The sequence below is a fragment of the Hemiscyllium ocellatum genome, chromosome 6 (assembly GCF_020745735.1).
Source record: "Hemiscyllium ocellatum isolate sHemOce1 chromosome 6, sHemOce1.pat.X.cur, whole genome shotgun sequence".
Lineage (NCBI taxonomy): Eukaryota > Metazoa > Chordata > Chondrichthyes > Orectolobiformes > Hemiscylliidae > Hemiscyllium > Hemiscyllium ocellatum.
In genome coordinates this window covers 122,137,958-122,159,138 of record NC_083406.1, presented here as the reverse complement: position 1 = coordinate 122,159,138, position 21,181 = coordinate 122,137,958, and the positions used below count along the sequence as shown (strand labels likewise).

The window sequence follows — 21,181 nt, the reverse complement described above, 5'->3', positions numbered from 1 at the left end:
CAATATCACACAGATAAATGGTCATTATCCCACTGTGCAATGAAAGCTGTTCCTTCTATCTGACACGAGCTGAAAATGTGTTGCTGAAAAAGCGCAGCAGGTCAGGCAGCATCCAAGGAACAGGAGATTCGACATTTCGGGCATAAGCCCTTCTTCAGAAATCTGACAGGCAGTTAGATGAAGCTTACCTCATCGAAGAGTTGCAACATAACGGTCAGGACATCAGGATGAGCTTTATCCACCTCGTCAAACAAAACCACCCCGTTCGGACTCTGTTTCAGTTTCTTAGTGAGCTGACCACCTTCCTCATGTCCAACATAACCAGGGGGCGAACCAATAAACTTTGCAACCTAGGAAACATACATCCCTTTACTGAGCAATTTATTCCCGCCTTGGATTAAACTCTGAAGGATGTTTGCATTTTTAACTTGTTCAATTTTGTTTTCATTTGTATCAAAATAGAATTATTCCAATGTTCTGATTTGGTGTTACCCACACATGAGTTAGATATAGGGTAAAGCTCTCTCCACACTGTCCCCATCAAACACTTCCAGGACTGGGCCAGCACAGGGTTAGATACAAAGTAAAGCTCCCTCTACACCGTCCCCATCAAACATTCCCAGGAGATAGATGCAGGTTTGCTCGCTGAGCTGAAAGTTTGTTTTCAGATGTTTCGTCACCATACTACTAACATCATCAGTGAGCCTCTGGATGAGGCACTGGTGGCATGGCCCGCTTTCTATTTGTGTGTTTGGGTTTCCTTGGGTTGGTGACATCATTTCCTGTGGTGAGGTCATTTTCTGTTCTTTTTCTCAGGAGGTAATAAATGGGATCTAAGTTAATGTGTTTGTTGATAGAGTTCCGGTTGGAATGTCACGCTTCTAGGAATTCTCGTGCTGAAAATGAACCTTCCAGTTCAGCAAGCAAACCTACATCCAGAACCTCAACTGAGCTACAAGTCTTCTCAAAACTCGCTAACTCCCAGCACAGGTACAGCATGGGGTCAGATACAGAGTAAAACTCCCTCTACATTGTATCCATTAAACACTCCCAGCACAGGTACAGCATGGGGTCAGATACAGAGTAAAACTCTCCCTACACTGACTCCATGAAACTCTCCCAGGACAGGGACAGCAAGAGGGTTAGATAAGATTAAAAACTCCCTCTACACCATCCTCATCAAATGCTCTCAAGACAGGTAACATTGTTCATACCTAATTGCACTTGAGAAGGTAATCATGAGCCACCTTCTTGAACAGCTGCAGTCCTTGGTTTTATCATTAATACATTAAAAGAATTTTTGTGGACTTTAGTAAGTTCATTCTGTGGTATTTTTGCTCCACCCAAAAGCTACCAGCTTGAAGGACCATTAAAACCCACAAGCTTCTGATCTTGCCGTTCCGACTTTCGTTTGACTTACTTCATGCTTTTCCTGGAATTCCGACATGTCCAGCCTTATGAATTTCTACAGTGCAAAGGAAAGAACAGACAGAATCAAACATTTTCTTTGTGAACTGGGACAGAGCAGTGGGAGAATCTGGATGGGGAAACACTGAGAATCTCCGAGTGGGCGAGTGCTGGGGAACTCTGGGTCCGGGAGCACTGAGAGATTCTGGGTGGGAAGCACTGGGAGACTCCAGGAGGGACGCGCTGGGAGACTCCGCACTCAGGGAGCGACAGTGTCAGTGCTAAGGAAACGGAGTTGGTGATGTGAGCTAAAAGATTATACAGATTGTAGGTGAGAGATTACCTTTTTGACATCATTGTGCATGTACTTTGCAATCTGTTTGGCCAGCTCAGTTTTACCTGCATTGAAGGAGAGAAACACATTTAGTATCCATGAGGATGTTGTACAAAATATCAACAGATGCTGAGAAGGCAGAAAACCAATAAAACTCATCCCAATTTTTTAAAAAAGCCTCAATTTTAAAAAAAAGTTAATGTTCAGAATGCTTTGCCCGGTGGCTCAGCGGTTAGCACTGCTGCCTCACAGCACCAGGGACCCGGAATTGATTCCAGCCTCAGGTGACTGACTGTGCCGAGTTTACACGTTCTCCCTGGGTCTGCTTGGGTTTCTTCCAGTTTCCAAAGATGTGCAGGTTAGGTGAATTGGCCATACTAAATTGCCCACAGTGTTCAGGGATGTGTAGGCTAGTGCATTAGTTAGGGGAAAAATATAGAGTAATAGCGTAGGGGAATGGGTCTGGGTGGGTGACTCTGCGGAGGGTCAGTGTGGACTTGTTGGGCCTAATGGCCTGTTTCCACACTGTAAGGGCCCTGAACTTTCAGAAAGCTTTTGATAAAGTCCCACATAGGATGTTAGTGAGCAAAACTAGGGTGCATGGTATTGGGGGCAAAGTACTAACTTGGATTGAAAGTTGGTTGGCTGATAGGAAACAAAGAGTAGTGATAAACGGCTCCATTTCGGAATGGCAGGCAGTGACCAGTGGGGTACCGCAGGGATCAGTACTGGGACCGCAGCTTTTTACAATATATGTTAATGATACAGAAGATGGTATTAGCAATAACGTTAGCAAATTTGCTGATGATACTAAGCTGGGTGGCAGGGTGAAATGTGATGAGGATGTTAGGAGGTTACAGGGTGATCTGGACTAATTAGGTGAGTGGTCAGATGCATGGCAGATGCAGTTTAATGTGGATAAATGTATGGTTATCCACTTTGGTAGCAAGAACAGGAAGGCAGATTACTACCTCAATGGAATCAATTTAGGTAAAGGGGCAGTACAGAGAGATCTGGGTGTTCTTGTACACCAGTCAATGAAGGTAAGCATGCAGGTACAGCAGGTAGTGAAGAAGGCTAATAGCATGCTGGCCTTCCTAACAAGACAGATTGAGTATAAAAGCAAAGAGGTTCTTCTGCAGCTGTACAGGGCCCTGGTGAGACCACACCTGGAGTACTGTGTGCAGTTCTGGTCTCCAAATGTGAGGAAAGACATTCTGGCTATTGAGGGAGTGCAGCGTAGGTTCACGAAGTCAATTCCTGGAATGGCGGGATTACCTTACACTGAAAGACTGGAGCGACTGGGCTTGTATACCCTTGAGTTTAGAAGACTGAGAGGGGATATGATTGAGACATATAAGATTATTAAAGATTGGACACTCTGGAGGCAGGAAACATGTTTCCGCTGATGGGAGAGTGCTGAACCAGAGGACACAGCTTAAAAATACGGGGTAGACCATCTAGGACAGAGATGAGGAGAAACTTCTTCACCCAGAGGGTGGTGGCTGTGTGGAATGCTCTAGAGGCCTAGTCTCTGGATTCATTTAAGAAAGAGTTGGATAGGGCTCTCAAGGATTGTGGAATCAAGAGTTATGGAGATAAGGCAGGAACAGCATACTGAATAAGTATGATCAGCCATCATCATACTGAATGGTGGTGCAGGCTCGAAGGGCAGAATGGCCTACTCCTGCACCTATTGTCTATGAACTCGAATTAAATGCGAAACAAGCCAGATGACAAAAATAAATGTGTTTTTCAAAAGTGTGCTTTTGTGATTTTGAATGCGCATGGCAGTGGAAGACAATTTACAATAATTTCCGAATGGGAGTTGGATTAAAAATTCAAATGAGGAAAATCTGTGGGGCGACTGAGAAAGAAACACAGGGTGGGTCAAATTGGGTAGCTTTTTTCAAAAAGCTGGCATAAGCAGGAGAAAGGCCTTGTGTGCTGTAACAATCCAGTACAACGGTAGCTTCTTGCATACACATCTTGTAACAGCTCACCAGTTTAACCCTACACTGATTTTTCTCTCCAACTCAGCCCTTGTTTTGAAACATCAGCAGCCATCAAGTCTGTATCAACTTTTTTTTTCTAAACTGAAGGTGACCTGCGTTTTTGTAGCAGCCTTTGTGACCTCAGTTAATAGCAATCTCACCTCAGAGGCACAAAGCTGTGGGTTCAAATGCCACTCGAGATACTTGAGAATGGAACCGAGGCTGACTGCGAGGCTGCTGTACTGACAACAGTACCTCTTCGGGATAAAATATTAAGCTGTGGAATGATGGAAGAGTCTATGCAGTGTCTTGGCCAATAGTTATCACTCAAGATTGAAGCTGAAAATGTGTTGCTGGTTAAAGCACAGCAGGTCAGGCAGCATCCAAGGAAAAGGAAATTCGACGTTTCGGGCATAAGCCCTTCATCAGGAATGAGGAGAGTGTGCCACGCAGGCTAAGATAAAAGGTAGGGAGGAGGGACTTGGGGGAGGGGCGATGGAGATGTGATAGGTGGAAGGAGGTCAAGGTGAGGGTGATAGGCTGGAGTGGGGTGGGGGCGGAGAGGTCAGGAAGAAGATTGCAGGTTAGGAGGGCGGTGCTGAGTTGAGGGAACCGACTGAGACAAGGTGGGGGGGGGGGAAATGAGGAAACTGGAGAAATCTGAGTTCATTCCTTGTGGTTGGAGGGTTCCCAGGCGGAAGATGAGGCGCTCCTCCTCCAGCCGTCGTGTTGTTATGTTCTGCCGGTGGAGGAGTCCAAGGACCTGCATGTCCTCGGTGGAGTGGGAGGAAGAGTTAAAGTGTTGAGCCATGGGGTGGTTGGGTTGGTTGGTCCGGGCGTCCCAGAGGTGTTCTCTGAAGCGTTCCGCAAGTAAGCGGCCCATCTCCCCAATATAGAGAAGGCCACATTGGGTGCAGCGGATGCAATACATGATGTTATCACTCAATCACAGGGAGTGGTGGCAGAGTGATTACATCACTAAACTAGTAATCTGAAGGCCTAGGCTGATGCTCTGTAGACACAAGTCCAAATCCTACCATGGCAGCAGGTGCAATTCAAAACAAATAATAAAATCTAGATTTAAGAAAGATAGTCACAAGCTAGTAATAATGACAAAAACCTAACTGATTCACTAATGTCCCTTTACGGAATGAAATCTGCTATTCTTACCTGGTGTGGTCTGCATGTGAGTCCAGACCCATAGAAATGGGTGGACCTTTAACTAATCCGGATACTGAGTTGTATCAAACAGCTACAAACACCAAAACAGATGAAACTGGATGGACCATCCGGCATTGATCTGGACACTGGGAATAACAGAAAGTCTTGGCCTGCGACAGTGCCAGTATCTGAGGGCTTGTGCCAGATTTGGAAGCACTGTCTCTCCCTGATCAAATCACACTGTCGACAATGTTCCAGGCACCACAATCACCACACTGTAGCGCACGACATGCTCACCAGAGGTGTAGCACCGGGGTGCACAATGGAGACAGCATTGCCGTCAATATTCACTGCAGACCCCATGAAATAGTATGGCATCAGCTCAAACATGAGCAAGGATTACCACCCCAACCCCTCAGTGGTGAATCAGTACTCCTCCACATTGAACACCATTTGGACGATGCACAGAGGGTGGCAAAGGCATAGAACATACTCTGGGTAGAAATTCATCACCATAACTGATCGAGTTAGTTGGCTCTGAAAGGACAGTGCTGCTAGACTGGATCTGCAGCAGGTGGTGAGGGAATCTACAAGGGGGAAAAACATACTTGACCTCATCTTCACCAATCTGCCTGCTACAGCTACCCCTGTCAATGACAGTATCGGTATGAGTGACCACCGCACTGACTTTGTGATGACAAAGTGTCACCTTCACACTGATCGTTTCCACTACTGTCTTGCATGGAGCTGTACTAAATTCACTTATTCCAAACCTCAGGGCCTGTATGTCCCCCACGCGACCATTATCAGGAGATCCAACCTTGATTCAATGAAGACAGAAGATGGACATGCCAGCAGCAGCACCATGCATGCCTAAAGATCAGTGTCAATCCGGTGAAGATGCAACTCGCAACAGAGATAACCGTATTCTACAAGCAAAGGATCAGATCTAAGTAAATAAAGTCAAAGTGCTGGAGAAACTCAGCAGATCTGGTAGCATTTGGTGACTGAGAAACACAGTCAACATTTTGAGTCTTTTACAGTTTAAACCAGCAGCTAATGAACTTGAAAGACCCTATACAGACAACAAGCAAAACTAATGTCATTTACAAAATACCATGCAAGAACTGTAACAAACACTACATTGGACAAATAGATAGAAAACTAGCCACCAGGATACATGAACACCAACTAGCTACAAAACGACATGACCCTCTCTCACTTGTATCCTTAAATACAGATAAGGAAGGACACCACTTCGACTGGGACAACACATCTGTCCTAGGACAAGCCAAACCGAGACACATGCGAGCATTCCTAGAAGCATGGCATTCCATCAGAACTCCATCAACAAACACATTGACTTGGACCCCATTTACTACCCCCTGAGAAAAATAGCAGGAAATGACATCACCATGAGAAATGACATCACAGACCCAAAGAAACCCAAACATATAAATAGAAAGCAGGAATCACCGGCAGTGCTTCGTTCGGAGGCTCAGTGAGGATGTTACCTAATGTGGTGACGAAATTTCTGATAATGAACCTTCCAGCTCAGCGAGCCAAACCTACATCCAGAACCGCAACCTGAGCTACAAATCTTCTCAAAGCTTGCTAAGAGAGATAGAATCCTGACCAATAGTGTTATACATTGGTAATTCATTGACTTGTTTGTCTGTGATTAGAATTGATCTCTATGAGCAAACAGTAGTTTCTTGTTATGTACAGAAAACTGGTCAGGTTTTTTTTCCTTACCTGAGTTCATCAGACCAAAAAATTAGAGTAATTTGAGTAATTTCATTAAATCTTTGAATTTTGTGACAACACCAGGAATCATGAGGCTGGAATATCAGTGTACTTTCCAAGGGTCATGACAAGGAGCAGTTGGGGATGGACAATCAATGACAGGCTTCTCAGTGGTTCCCACATCCCAAGAATGAACAGCAAACTTGCATTTAGATTGTGTTTGGCATGTCCTGAGGACTTCTCCCACAAACACCAATGGGAAAAATGAGCAGATATTTTGTTTTTAGTTACATTGATTGAGGTATAAATATCAGTCCAGGAAACTGAGGAGAAATTCCTTGCTGTTCTTTGAAGTTTTGACTGTGGGAATGATTAACTCATTTGAGAGGACAGATGAGGCACTGGTTTAAGGTCTCATCTGAAAGATGGCATTTCTGACAAAACAGTGCTCCATTAGCGCCACACTGGAACGTCAGTTGGAATTTACCAGTCAAGTCTCTGGAGCAGATCTATTGTTTACTGCTTGGAAGATACAGCTACAAGACTGTAATATATCTAAGCAGAATTAGACCATTCAGCCCCTTGAGTCTGCTGTTCCATCATGGCTGATATGTTGCTCAAAGCCATTCTCTTGCCTTCTCCCTGTAACCTTTAATCCCCTAATCAAGAATCTATCTACCTCTGTCTTAAATACACTCAATGACTTGGTCTCCACAGCCCACTGCAGCAATGAGTTTCACAGAATCCCCACCCTCTGGCTGAAGAAATTCCTCCTCATTTCAGTTCTAAAGGGTCGTCACTTCACCCTGAGGCTGAGCCCTCAGATTCTGGTCTCTCCTACTATTGGAAACATCTTCCCCACATTCACTTTATCCAGACCTCTGTTTTCTGTAAGTTTGAATCAGATTCCAAACTCCCCCGAGTACAGACCCAGAGTCCTGACCCAGACCTAGAGCTTGAATCCATGTAAGATTTTGTAAATCCGTTTTTTAGATTAGGATCAGTCTGTGCCACAATGTTCTGACTGTCTCATACAGGGCACCTCACACCTTTAATACATTATCTGGACTGACAATGACACCAACTGTTATACATGATTCGGAGATGCCGGTGTTGGAATGGGATTCAATGTCTTACAATCTTGTACTCCATAACCACCTCATGTAGGAGCAGTGCTCCGAGAGCTAGTGCTTCCAAATAAACCTGTTGGACTATAACCTGGTGTTGTGAGATTTTTAACCAATTGTTAAAGTTCACTTGAGAATGTAACTTTACAAAGGTTTTGTGATTTATATATGAGAGAACTGAAACCAACATGTTCATTCTAAAAGATGAGAGACTTAACAAACAATCCAGGTTTTTCTCAATATATAATTTCAGTTACATCACACTGTAAACTTTTACTTTAAATTCTGTTTCTTATGATCCTCTACTCCCCACCCACCTGATGAAGGAGCAGCGCTCCAAAAGCTAGTGCTTACAAATAAACCTGTTGGACTGTAACCTGGTATTGTGTGACTTTTAATAGAGTCCTCAACTGATCCTCAGAACATAGACATTGTTTTGGAAGTAAAATAGCGGCAAAAGCCATTCAGCCCAATCAATTTATGTTCCACTCCTGCTGTCGTTCTTCATTTAATTCTAATGACATAATCCTTTTTACCTCAGGTCAAGATCTATTTCTCCTTAAATAGTATTATATTTAAGCATTTGCTTCTACTGCTCTGTTGATGCTAGATCAGTTGTTAATTTTAAATCTGAGATTGATAATTTTTTTAACCAAGGGTATAAAGGGATATAGGCCAAAGGCAGACACATGGAGTCAGGCCACAGATCAGCCATGATCTCACTGAATGGCAGGACAGCTTCAAGGGGCTGAATGGCTTACTGCTGTTCCCAGGATTTTGTGGGAGCAGGCTCACTGGGTAAAAATGTTCCTACCAAAGTCCCCCTTGGATATTTTGGAGACTATCTCACATCGAGTCTCTAGCCCTGCTTTATATCTGCACTATGAAAACATTCCTAACTTCAAAACTCTTGAGCCTTTGTCTGAGAAAAAGCCAACACACGTTTTGCATATCCTCATAGTTTTCAAGCTGAACCTTTCCGCTACTTTCCGAGTGCTTGGATTGTTTTTTAAAAGATCTTGCTAACCTGTATCACTACTTTCAGTGATTTGTGTAAAGACCCCTTTGTTTCTCCACCTCATGTACTCTGTTTTTCTAAGTAATATACAACCTAAGTAATATAAACCTTCTGCCAGCAGAAGTTGAGGTGAGTACATTAATAACATTTAATGGACACTTGGACAAATACATCGATAGGAAAGGCTTAGAAGGATATGGGCCAAGTGCAGAGAAATGGGGTTAGCGTGGATGGACATTTTGGTCAGCATGGACCAGTTTGGGCCAAAGGACTGGTCTCCCTGCTGTAGGACTCTTTTATATAAGAAATAGGAGCAGGAGGAGGTCAGGTGGCCTGTCGAGTCTGCTCCGCTGTTCAGTAAGATACCTAATATCCACATTTACTGATGTCAAAACTTAGGCACCAATCTATGCTTATTTTGGAAGTTTATTAATATCTTGCTGTCATTTGTTGATGTCCCTCTCAGTATTGACTGTAATTCTAATTTGGTATCACTTGCAAATTTAGAAATTGTGTTTGCAAATCCAAAGTCAGAGCGGTTTATATTAATGGTGAGCAGCAGTAGTCCCAACACTGATTCCTTCATTCCATGTGATGCCCACTGAGCCACAGCAGGGAACACATACTTTGAAGGAATAAAAACATAAACATATTCTTCGCTGCTTGAATTAGTTGCAATAGACAACCTGGGAATGCAATAAATACTGAACGTTTCCCTTCTGTATAATGGTTGAAAATGTGTTGCTGGTTAAAGCACAGCAGGTCAGGCAGCATCCAAGGAACAGGAAATTCGACGTTTCGGGCAAAAGCCCTTCATCAGAAGCTATTCCTGATGAAGGGCTTTTGCCCGAAACGTCGAATTTCCTGTTCCTTGGATGCTGCCTGACCTGCTGCGCTTTAACCAGCAACACATTTTCAGCTCTGGTCTCCAGTATCTGCAGACCTCACTTTTTACTCTTCTGTATAATGGGCCAGGGTAGATATCACTGTGAAACATTGATCAGATAGCTGGCTAGCCAGTAGCTGCAGGCCTTAATAAATATGAAAAAATAAATAATTTCTATACAACAATTTCCTGAAACTCTGTCATTGGACGTTACTTAGGGTCCAGTATAAACAATTCACCATGTGCAGGTGTAACATTTCATTAATGAGACTTCAAGATCTGAGCAATCTTGGTTCTTGTTGCAACACCACCCTCCCAACCACCAATGGTTCCGTATCCTTCTGGGATCCATCACGGTTCTATCGGCTGCCCATTCCTACCTGCCCTCTCACAATTTCAAAGTATCCCAAAGCCAATCAAATACGTTTTGGAAATGTAACTACTTCTGTAAAGATGGCAATGTGACAACTTGTTCTGAAAAGTACCAATGCAATGATGTCCAAGTAAGGTATTTTAGAGATGCTGGGTGACAATTGCTGTGGTGGTTGTGTCAAAATCCTGGAGTTTCCTCCCTAATGGCACTGCAGGTGTCCCAACACCACACACACTGTGGTTATATGGAAGGTGCTAGCTATGAAGAAAGATTGAGTAAATTAGGATTATTTTCATTAGAAAGACAGAGGTTGAGGGGGGACCCGACTGAGGTCTACAAAATCATGAGAGGTACAAACAGGGTGGATAGCAAGAAGCTTTTTCCCAGAGTGGGGGGACTCAATTATTAGAGGTGACGAGTTTACGGTTAGAGAGGAAAAGTTTAAGGGAGATATACGTGGACAGTTCTTTACGCAGAGGGTGGTGGGTGCCTGGAACGCATTGCCAGCGGAGGTGGTAGAGGCGGGCACAATACCTTCATTTAAGATGTATCTAGACAGATACGTGAATGGGCAAGGAGCAGAGGGATACGGATCCTTAGAAAATAGGCGACAAGTTTAAATAGAGGATGTGGATCGGCACAGGCCTGGAGATCTGAAGGGTCTCTTCCTGTGCTGTAATTCTCTTTGTTCAAGAAGATGGCTCACCAGCACCTTCTCCAGAGCAATTAGGGACAGGCAATAAGCATAGGATCACAAGGCTAGGCCAATAAGCAACACAAAATGTTGGAAAAGGTGACTGAACATGGCAGTGATTGTGACTGAATGACCGAGCGTGATGGTGATAGTGACTGAACATGATGACGATAGTGACTGAATGTGACAGCGATAGTGGCTGAGTGTGAGAACAATTAGGACAGAACAAACCAAATGGCAGCAAGTGACACGAGACATCTCAGAAAATGCTGTTCCTGAGTAGAAATGTAAATGGGGAATTACAAACAAGATAGTGATTGTTCCAAATATTGACTGGAAATGCTATAGTTCAAGTATTTTAGATGGGTCAAGTTTTGTCCAATGTGTGCAAGAGGGTTTCCTGACACAGTATGTAGACAGGCCAACAAGAGGCAAGGTCACATTGGATTTGGTACTGGGTAATGAACCAGGCCAGGGGTTAGATTTCGAGGTAGGCGAGCACTTTGGTGATACTGACCACAATTTGGTTACGTTTACTTTAGTGATGGAAAGAGATAGGTACATACCGCAAGGCAAGAGTTATCGCTAAGGGAAAGACAATTATTAGAAGATTAGGCAAGATTTAGGATGAAAAGACTAGGGAAGGAAACTGCAGGGGAAGGGCACAACTGCAATGTGGAGTTTGTTCAAGGAACAGCTACTACCATTCCGTGATAAGTGCATGCTGGTCAGGCAGGGAGGAAGTGGTTGAGCGAGGGATCCATGGTTTACTAAAAAAATTGAATCTCTTGTCCAGGGGAAAAAGGCAGTTTATGTTAGGATGAGACGTGAATGCTCAGTTAAAGCACTTGAGTGTTACAAGTTAGTCAGGAAAGACCTAAAGAGAGAGCTAAGAGGAGCCAGAAAGGGACATGAGAAGTCTTTGGCGCATAGGATTAAGGAAAACCCTAAAGCTTTCTATAGCTATGTCAGGAATAAAAGAATGACTAGAGTGAGATTAGGGCCAATCAAGGACAGTAGTGGGAAGTTGTGCGTGGAATCCAAAGAGATAGGAGATGCGCTAAATGAATATGTCTCATCAGTACTCACACAGGAAAAAGATAATGTTGTCAAGGAAAATACTGAGATACAGGCTATTGGACTAGATGGGATTGAGGTTCACAAGGAGGAGGTGTTAGCAATTCCAGAAAGAGTGAAAATAGATAAATCCCCTGGGCCGGATGGGATTTCATCAAATCACAGATTTATCCTAGGATTCTCTGGGAAGCTAGAGAGAAGATTGCAGAGCCTTTGGCTTTGATCTTTATATCACCATTGTCTACAGGAATAGTGCCAGAAGACTAGAGGAGAGCAAATGTTGTCCCCTTGTTCAAGAGGGGAGTAGAGGCAACCTTGATAATTACAGATGACTGAGCCTTACTTTTGTTGTGGGTAAAGTGTTGGAAAGGATTATAAGAGATAGGACTTATAATCATCTAGAAAGTAATAATTTGATTAGGGATATTCAATACGGTTTTATGAAGGGTATGTCGTGCCTCACAAACCTTACTGAGTTCTTTGAGAAGGTGACCAAACAGGTGGATGAGGATAAAGTGGTTGACATGGTGTATATGGTCTTCAGTAAAGCGTTTGATAAGGTTCCCCATGTAGGCTACTGCAGAAATTACAGAGACATAGGATTGAGGGTGACTTAGCAGTTTAGATCTGAAATGGCTTGCTGTAAGAAGACAGAGGGTGGTGGTTGATGGGAAACGTTCATCCTGGAGATCAGTTACTAGTGATGTCACAGAGTCATAGAGATGTACAACACGGATACAGAGCCTTTGGTCCAACTTGTCCATGCTGACCAGATATCCCAACCTAATCTAGTCCCATCTGCCAGCACCCGGCCCATATCCCTCCAAACCATTCCTATTCATATACCCATCCAATGCCTTTTAAGTGTTGCAATTGTACCAGCCTTCACCATTTCCTCTGGCAGTTCATTCCATACACGTACCACCCTCTGCATTTAAATGTTGCCCCTTAGGACTCTTCTTTATCTTTCCCCACTCACCCTAAACCTATGCCCTCTAGTTCTGGACTCCCCGAACCCATGAAAAAGAGTTTGTCTATTTATCCTATCCATGCCTCTCATGATTTTATAAACATCCATAAGATCACCCCTCAGACTCCGATGCTCCAGGGAAAATATCCCTAGTTTATTCAACCACTCCTTATGGCTCAAATCCTCCAACCCTGGCAACATCCTTGTAAATCTTTTCAGAACCCTTTCAAGTTTCACAACATCTTTCCGATAAGAAGGAGACCAGAACTGCACGCAATATTCTAACAGTGGCCTAACCAATGTCCTGTACAGCCGCAACATGACCTCCCAATTCCTGTACTCAATTCTCTGACCAATAATGAAAAGCATACCAAATGCCTTCTTCACTATCCTACCTACCTGCGACTCCACTTTCAAGAAACCATGAAACTGCGCTCCAAGGTCTCTTTGTTCAGCAACACTCCCATTAAGTGTATAAGACCTGCTAAGATTTGCTATCCCAAAATGCCACACCTCACATTTCTCTAAATTAAACTCCATCTGCAACTTCTCAGCCCATTGCCACCCACTCACCCCCACCATCTGATCAAGTTCCTGTTGTAATCTGAGGTAACTTTCTTTGCTGTCCACTACACCTCCAATTTTGGTATTATCTGAAACTTACTATATATCTTATGCTCACATCCAAATCATTTATATAAATGATGCAAAGTAGTGGACCCAGCACCGATCCTTGTGGCACTCCACTGGTCACAGGCCTCCAGTCTGAAAAACAACCCTTCACCACCACCCTCTGTCTTTTACCTTTGAGACAGTTCTATGTCCAAATGGCTAGTTCGCCCTGTATTCCAAGAGATCTAGCCTTGCTAACCAGTCTCCCATGGGGAACCTTACTGAATGCCTTACTGAAATCCATATAGATCACATCTACTGCTCTGCCCTCATCAATCCTCTTTGTTACTTCTTCATAAAACTCAATCAAGTTTGTGAGACATGATTTCCCACTCACAAAGCCATGTTGACTATCCCTAATGAGTCCTTGCCTTTCCAAATACATGTACATCCTGTCCCTCAGGACTCCCTCCAAACACTTGGCCACCACCTAGGTCAGGCTCACTGGTTTATAGTTCCCTGGTTTTTCCTTACCACCTTTCTTAAATTGTGGCACCACATCAGCCAAACTCCAGTCTTCCAGCACCTCACCTGTGACTATCAATGATACAAATATCTCAGTAAAAGGTCCAGCAAACACTTCTCTCGCTTCCCACAGAGTTCTTGGGTACACATGATCAGGTCCTGGGGATTTATCCACCTTTATGCGTTTCAAGACATCCAGCACTTCCTCCTCTGTAATATCAACATTTTTCAAGATGTCACCATCTATTTCCCTACAGTCTATACCTTCCATGTCCTTTTCCACAGTAAATACTGATGCAAAATACTCATTTAGTATCTCCCCCATTTTCTGCGGCTCTACATAAAGGCTGCCTTGCTGATCTTTGAGGGGCCCTGTTCTCTCCCTAGTTACCCTTTTGTCCTTAATATATTTGTAAAAACCCTTTGGATTCTCCTTAATTCTATTTACCAAAGCTATCTCATGTCCCCTTTTTCGCATAGTATACTCCTACTGCCTTTACACTCTTCTAAGGATTCACTCGATCCATCTTGTCTATACCTGACATAAAAGATTCCTTCTTTGTCTTGACCAGACTCACAATTTCTCCAGTCATCCAGCATTCCCTATATCTACCAGCCTTTCCTTTCACCCTGACAGGAATATACTGTCTCTTGGCTCTCGTTATCTCATTTCTGAAGGCTTCCCATTTTCCAGCCGTCCCTTTATCTGCGAACATCTGCCTCCCATCAGCTTTTGGAAGTTCTTGCCTAATACTATCAAAATTGACCTTTCTCCAATTTAGAACTTCACCTTTTAGATCTGGTCTATCCTTTTCCATCATTATTTTAAAATTAATAGAATTATGGTCGCTGGCCCCAAAGTGTTCCCCATTGACACCTCAATCACCTGCCCTGCCTTATTTCCCAAGAGTAGGTCAAGTTTTGCACCTTCTCTAGTCGGTACATCCACATACTGAATCAGAAAATTTTCTTGTCCACATTAACAAATTCCCCTCCATCTAAACCCTTAACACTATGACAGTCCTAGTCTGTTTGGAAAGTTAAAATCCCCTACCACAACCACCATATTATTCTTACAGATAACTGAGATCTCCATACAAATTTGTTTCTCAATTTCCCACTGACTATTAGGGAGTCTATAATATAATCCCAATAAGGTGATCATCCCTTTCTTATTTCTCAGTTCCACCCAAATAACCTCGTTGGATGTATTTCCGGGAATATCGTCCCTCAGTACAGCTGTAATACCAATCCTTATCAAAAATGCCACTCTCTTCCCCCCCCTCCCCCCCACCCCACTTCCCTTTCTGTCCTTCCTGTAGCATTTGTATCCTGGACCGTTAAGCTGCTAGTCCTGTCCATCCCTGAACCATGTTTCTGTAATTGCTATGATATCCCAGTCCCATGTTCCTAACCACTGCAAGGATCTGTTTTGGGTCCACTGCTGTTGGTTATTTTTATAAATGACTTGGATGAAGGCATAGAAGATTGGGTTCGTAAATTTGCGGATGACACTAAAGTCAGTGGAATTGCCGATAGTGTGGAAGGATGTTGCAGGTTACAGAGGGACATAGATAAGCTGCAGAGCTGAGAGGTTGCAAATGGAGTTTAATGCAGAAAAGCGTGAGGTGATTCACTTTGGAAGGAGTAACAGGAATGCAGAGTACTGGGTTAATGGCAAGATTCTTGGTAGTGCAGCTGAGCAGAGACAGACCTCTGTGTCCATGTACATAGATCCCTGAAAGTTGCCACCCAGGTTGATAGGGTTGTTAAGAAGGGGTAGTGTGTTAGCTTTTATTGGTAGAGGGACTGAGTTTCACAGCCATGAGGCCATGTTGCAGCTGTACAAAACTCTGGTGTGGCCGCACTTGGAGTATTGCGTATAGTTCTGGTCGCCGCATTATAGGAAGGCTGTGGAAGCTTTGGAAAGGGTGCAGAGGAGATTTACCAGAATGTTGCCTGGTTTGGAGGGAAGGTCTTATGAGGAAAGGCTGAGGGAATTTGAGGCTGTTTTCATCAGAGAGAAGAAGGTTAACAGAGACATACAAGATAATCAGAGGGTTAGATAGGGTGGACAATGAGAGCCTTTTTCCATGGATGGTGTTGGCTAGCACGAGGGGACATAGCTTTAAATTGAGGGGTAATAGATACAGGACAGATGTCAGAGGTAAATTCTTTAGTCAGAGTAGTAAGGGCGTGGAATGCCCTGCCTGCAACAGTAGTAGACTTGACAGCTTTAAGGTCATTTAAAAGATCTTTGAATAAATATGTGGATGATAATGAAATAGTGTAGGTTAGATGGGCTTCAGATTGGTTTAACAGGTTGGTGCAACATCAAGGGCCGAAGGGCCTGTACTACACTGTAATGTTCAATGTTGATTTAAACACAGCCCACACACGATGGTGAGAAGCTAAAAATTTAATTCATTAACACTCCCACAGCCCCAGTCTAGAATCAACAGAAGCTAGAAGGCAGATTCTCTATCCCCACTACTTACTGACCTATATGGACTCTCGATCTAACATCATGTTAGATTTTTAATTCGTATCAAAGAAACTGACATGGCACAGAAGGAGGCCATTTGGCCCATCACGTCTATGCTGGCTCTCCAAATGAGCAAAATGACTAAGAGCCATTCTCCTGCCTTTTCCCCTCATATCCCTGTTTCCAGTTAAATAATTATTCAATGCCCTCTTGAATGCCACGATTGTCTCCACCACATGTCCAGTCAGTCCAATACCCTAAATACTCTCAGGTGTGAAAACGTTTCTTTCTTGCATCGTTGCTGCTTCTTTTGCAAATCACTTTAAATCTGTGTCCCTCGTGTTCTTGTTCCTTTTATGAGCAGGAATAGTTACTCCACATCTACACTATCCAGTTCCCTCATGATTTTGAAAACTTCTATGAGATCTCTCAGCCTTCTCCTCTCCAAAGTCTAATAAGTGCCGTATACAAGTTCTTGTGTTCCATACACCTCTCAGTAAAGCAGAGAGCACAGTATGCTTTATTAACGGCTTTCTCCACCGATACCCCTTTAAGAGGTTCCTTAAAACCTCCACTTAATCACCTGTCCTAATGTCTCATGTGGTCTGGGGTTAACTTCAATCTGATCGTGCTTTGTGGGAGTCAATAGTTGCATTTAGCTGAATGACCAGGGATGTCACTAATGAGCTAACTGCTCAAGCACACAAGGACAAGTGAAGGGGAATGGATGGGGCTATCAGATTTGAAGTAAAAATAATTTTTAAAAATCAAATCCAAAAAACTTTTTTTTATTGTAGTAACACTTCAGATTATTATGAAAATATGTATATATTTATAAACAGACAATATTCAAGGTTATAGAGAATGAGTGAAGTTTGGGAGTAATCTGGACAGCTCTTTCAAAGAATCAATAAAGACAGAAAAGGCTGAATGGTCTGGATCATACCTGTCTACTGATAGTATGAGGAAGCCTTTTTAAAAACACAAATTGCTGGAAATGTTCAGAGGTCAATCTCTGATGACGCATTCCTCACCAATCTCAGTTCCTATGTCAGGAACATGATGGTCCTTTGGAAGACTTTAATTCAAGCAGACAGGACAATTCTCATCAAACACTCCCAGGCCATGACAGCCTGTGGTTAGATACAGAATAAAGATTCCTCCACACTGTGAATCATCAAACACTCCCAAGACAGGGACAGCCTGTGGTTAGATACCGAGTAAAGCTCCCTCCACACTGTCCCCCAACAAACACTCCTTGGACAGGGACAGCATGGGGTTAGATACAGAATAAAGCTTCCTCCACACTGGTCCCATTCTATACTCCCAGCCGAAATTAGTAGAGAAATATCAATATCTTTAGAAGGAATAAATAGTTAGTGCCAATTGGTTAGTAGAATGAACATGGAGAGGCCAATAGTGTAGCACAACTTCTCTGAGCATCTTCAATTGATGTAGTGATTCAGGTTGACATTGCTGAATTTCCTGCACAATATCTGTCCTGACAGTGACATCCCCTCACTCTTAAAGAAGGAACATATTTTCTCTTCTTCATCCTAGAAATTTAGTCCACATGTTATTTATGTCCAACATGACTTCCTCCCAGTTTACTTCATCTCACCTCCCTCATCTCTCCTTCCATTCTCTTGTCTACCTTCCCATCAAATGCACCGCAGGTATTCACCTCAACTATTTCCTATTGCAGCAATGTGCACATGCAGTCCACTCTCTTGGTCAAGAGATTTCTCTCAATTGTCAGACTGGATTTATCAGGATTAGTATTATGTTGCTGTAGGATGACTAGAGAAGCTGGGAAGGTACAGGAGAAAATTGGTCAAGGTATCCAAAGCCAGGAAGGGTTTTAATAGACCAAATGGGGGGAAAGAGTTTCTGTTGACATGAACCAGAGAATACAGATTGAAGATAATTAGCAAAATAAAGGAAGGTATAGGTGAAGAATTTTATCTTATACTGTTTTCTTTAAAGAAAATTGCATTGTGGGTATCCCTACAGCACATAGACTGCACAGTCGAAGGTGGTGGCTCACCACCGGTTTCTCATCGACAATTAGGAATAGCCAATAAATGTTGGCCCAGCCTGTGACACTCGCATCTCATGAATATTAAAAAAAATTGTAATGTTTGAATTGTAATGTCTGTGCAAGAGAACGTGGGTAGCAGATGCAATATTTTCAAAGTAGAATTGGATAAATATTTGTTAAGGAAAATTTCACAAGGAAATGGGGTGAGAACTAATGGGATTCCAATGGGTTTTTATAGTAAATGTTTTTGAAGCTAAGATATTTTTGAACAGCAAAGGAATTAGGGGATATGGTGAGAGGGTGTGTAAGTGGAACTGAGTCCACGAAACGATCAGCCATGATCTTAGCAAATGGCGGAGGGCCAGATGGCCAACTCCTGCTCCTAGTTCTGATGTTCTTCACTCAAACTGCCTGCTCAGGCACTGTGGGCCAAATGGCCTCTTTCTGAACTAGTGCTGTGTCATTCATGGGCCCCTTGTGATTGACCTCTGCCTGCAATTTGGTTGACTCTCAATAGCCCTCTGAAATGGCTAGGCAAGGCTCTCCTCCAAGGGCCAGGAGGGATGGGCACAAATACTTGTCTTTCATCTCAAGAAAAAATAAAGGAAGTGGAAACGTTTGCTCTGCATCTGAAGTACGTATGTAGTGATGAAGGGGTTAAACACGTCTCGTTTATCTGTCTTTTTGTGTTGTAGTTGCTGGGTACTAATCAGCAGAGCTTTCTCCACCAGTCAGCAAATGGTTTCAGTGTCATTCAATTTAACAATTACCAATTCCAGACGATCCAAGGAAGAGGAAGACTAACGGGTGCTCTTCATCTGCCCAACCATTCTCCTTTCTTCGGATGGCTGCATTTAGAAAAAGAAAAGTAAAGAGCGAATGAGAGAGGAAAGAAATCATATATAAAATCGATCCTTCTTCCAGCGTACAGCCTGCTCCCCCCCCACCACCACTCCCTACAATTATCACTAAGTATACACGATGTTATACCGTCTTCATCCCACGCAAAAGGCACCAGCAACCATTAGTCCATCAGAGATTTCATTAAGGAGCAGTGCCCAGGAGGAGCTAAATTGAGTTTGTATGGATCTCGTGAGCCTGCCCTCACAGTTATGCGGATAAACAGCATGGTGTCTGCCGAGACACGCACTCAGTGTTGCCAAGACGACGCGATCGAAAGCGAGCGCAGGGTGGTGGTTGGCGCGATGGGGAGGGGTGAGGTGGGGTGGGGAGAGGGCGCACACGTACGCGAAGCAGAAAGCCACTGGCCGCAACCTTCTAATGCAGAGATTAATAACTACAAAAAAAAAATCTCTTGACATTTTCCTTCTGTGTTTAGTGGATGAGAAGGACAAACACACAGACTCAGGGTGACTCTGTTCCACCCTGACTGGCTGGGCGCACTAAATCGGATTTTGGAAAACTTGAAATGGTTGAATAATAGGAACCTGATTGGATTACTATGATAAATAAATGTCAGTCTTTAATCTTTGCAAATGTACCAGAGAATAGAATCCTCTTCTTACTCACTTGCCTTTTCATTGCCTGTCAGGATGATTTGTAAGATTTTTGTTTGTAATAGTAAACATGCAGCCTCATGACCAGTGAGGAAGGGGAGTCATCTATTACCCCCCACACCCCTCACTACATCAGGATAGGTGAAGAAGCCACTGAAGAAATAATTTATACTCAGGGTTGTGAATAAAGGAGCTTCCCAGCTCCTCACCTCCATTCTCACTTATTCCTGTAGCTACAGGTGTTGTCATGGCTCAGGGGACAGCGCTTTGACCCTCAGTTAAAATGAAATGGGCTCAAGTCACGCCAGACACCTCACCATTTCACCCAAAATGATACAATCAGTGCAGTACTGAGGGAGTGCTGTACTGTCAGGAGATCAGTGCTGAGGGAGCGCCTCACTGTCAGAGGGTCAATGCTGAGGGAGTGCCGCACCGTCAGGGGATCAGTGCTGAGGGAATGCCATACTGTCGGAGGGTCAGTGCTGAGGGAATGCCACATTGTCACAAGATCAGTGCTGAGGGAATGCCGTACTGTCGGCGGGTCAGTGCTGAGGGAGCGCCGGACTGTCGGAGGGTCAGTGCTGAGGGAGCGCCGGACTGTCCGAGGGTCAGTGCTGAGGGAGCGCCGGACTGTCCGAGGGTCAGTGCTGAGGGAGCGCCGGACTGTCCGAGGGTCAGTGCTGAGAGTTGAGAAAATAAGATCTGGTCTGATGATACCTTTCAGCGATCCTCAAAGTGACCAGTCCATTGAATTTGACTTTGAAATATTTTGTCTTAATGCTTGTGTAGATAGCTACAAATGCATTAGAATTTGTTTGGTTGCCCTACTGTGAATTCAAAGAATGTAGTGATAACACTGCAGATGAAATTTTTCTAATGCTCATCTGTGTTGTTGATACATAGTCTAGCAGCACAAGAGTGTGTGGTGTGTGATGTGTCTGCTGTACACGAGGACATCTCTTGACTTGAAGTGGTCTTTTGTTGTCAAACATTTGCTGTTGTAGTTTGTTTAATATTGAGATCAAGATCTGAGAAGTGTTCAATATATTCCCGAATCTCTCCTTCAACATATTTAAAAGGGAAAATATTTGGCTTACCAACTCCGAGCGGATTTAAATTTTGTTGGGGGAACGGTCAAAGACAAATTCATCTCTAGTATACAGAATTGAAGAGTTTGAGAGAGCTTTGCAAATGTAGAGCAGAGTGGACAATGA

At 43.5% G+C, this 21,181-nt stretch overlaps 1 protein-coding gene across 3 annotated transcripts in view; it reads right to left on the bottom strand.

Annotated features, from left to right (window-relative positions):
* clpb (ClpB family mitochondrial disaggregase) overlaps positions 1-21,181 on the bottom strand; it is a 134,861-nt gene that overhangs the window by 28,743 nt on the left and 84,937 nt on the right. For all 3 annotated transcript variants that reach the window (XR_009644810.1, XM_060826352.1, XM_060826351.1), the window contains exons 8-11: positions 19,221-19,298; positions 1,751-1,806; positions 1,421-1,465; positions 189-350 (exon numbers count right to left, since the gene is read on the bottom strand). Coding sequence is in view for 2 of the 3 variants with exons in the window: in XM_060826352.1 (XP_060682335.1) it covers positions 189-350; positions 1,421-1,465; positions 1,751-1,806; positions 19,221-19,298 (341 nt within the window). In the remaining variant the exon portion in view is untranslated. The remainder of the gene's footprint in view (positions 1-188; positions 351-1,420; positions 1,466-1,750; positions 1,807-19,220; positions 19,299-21,181) is intronic.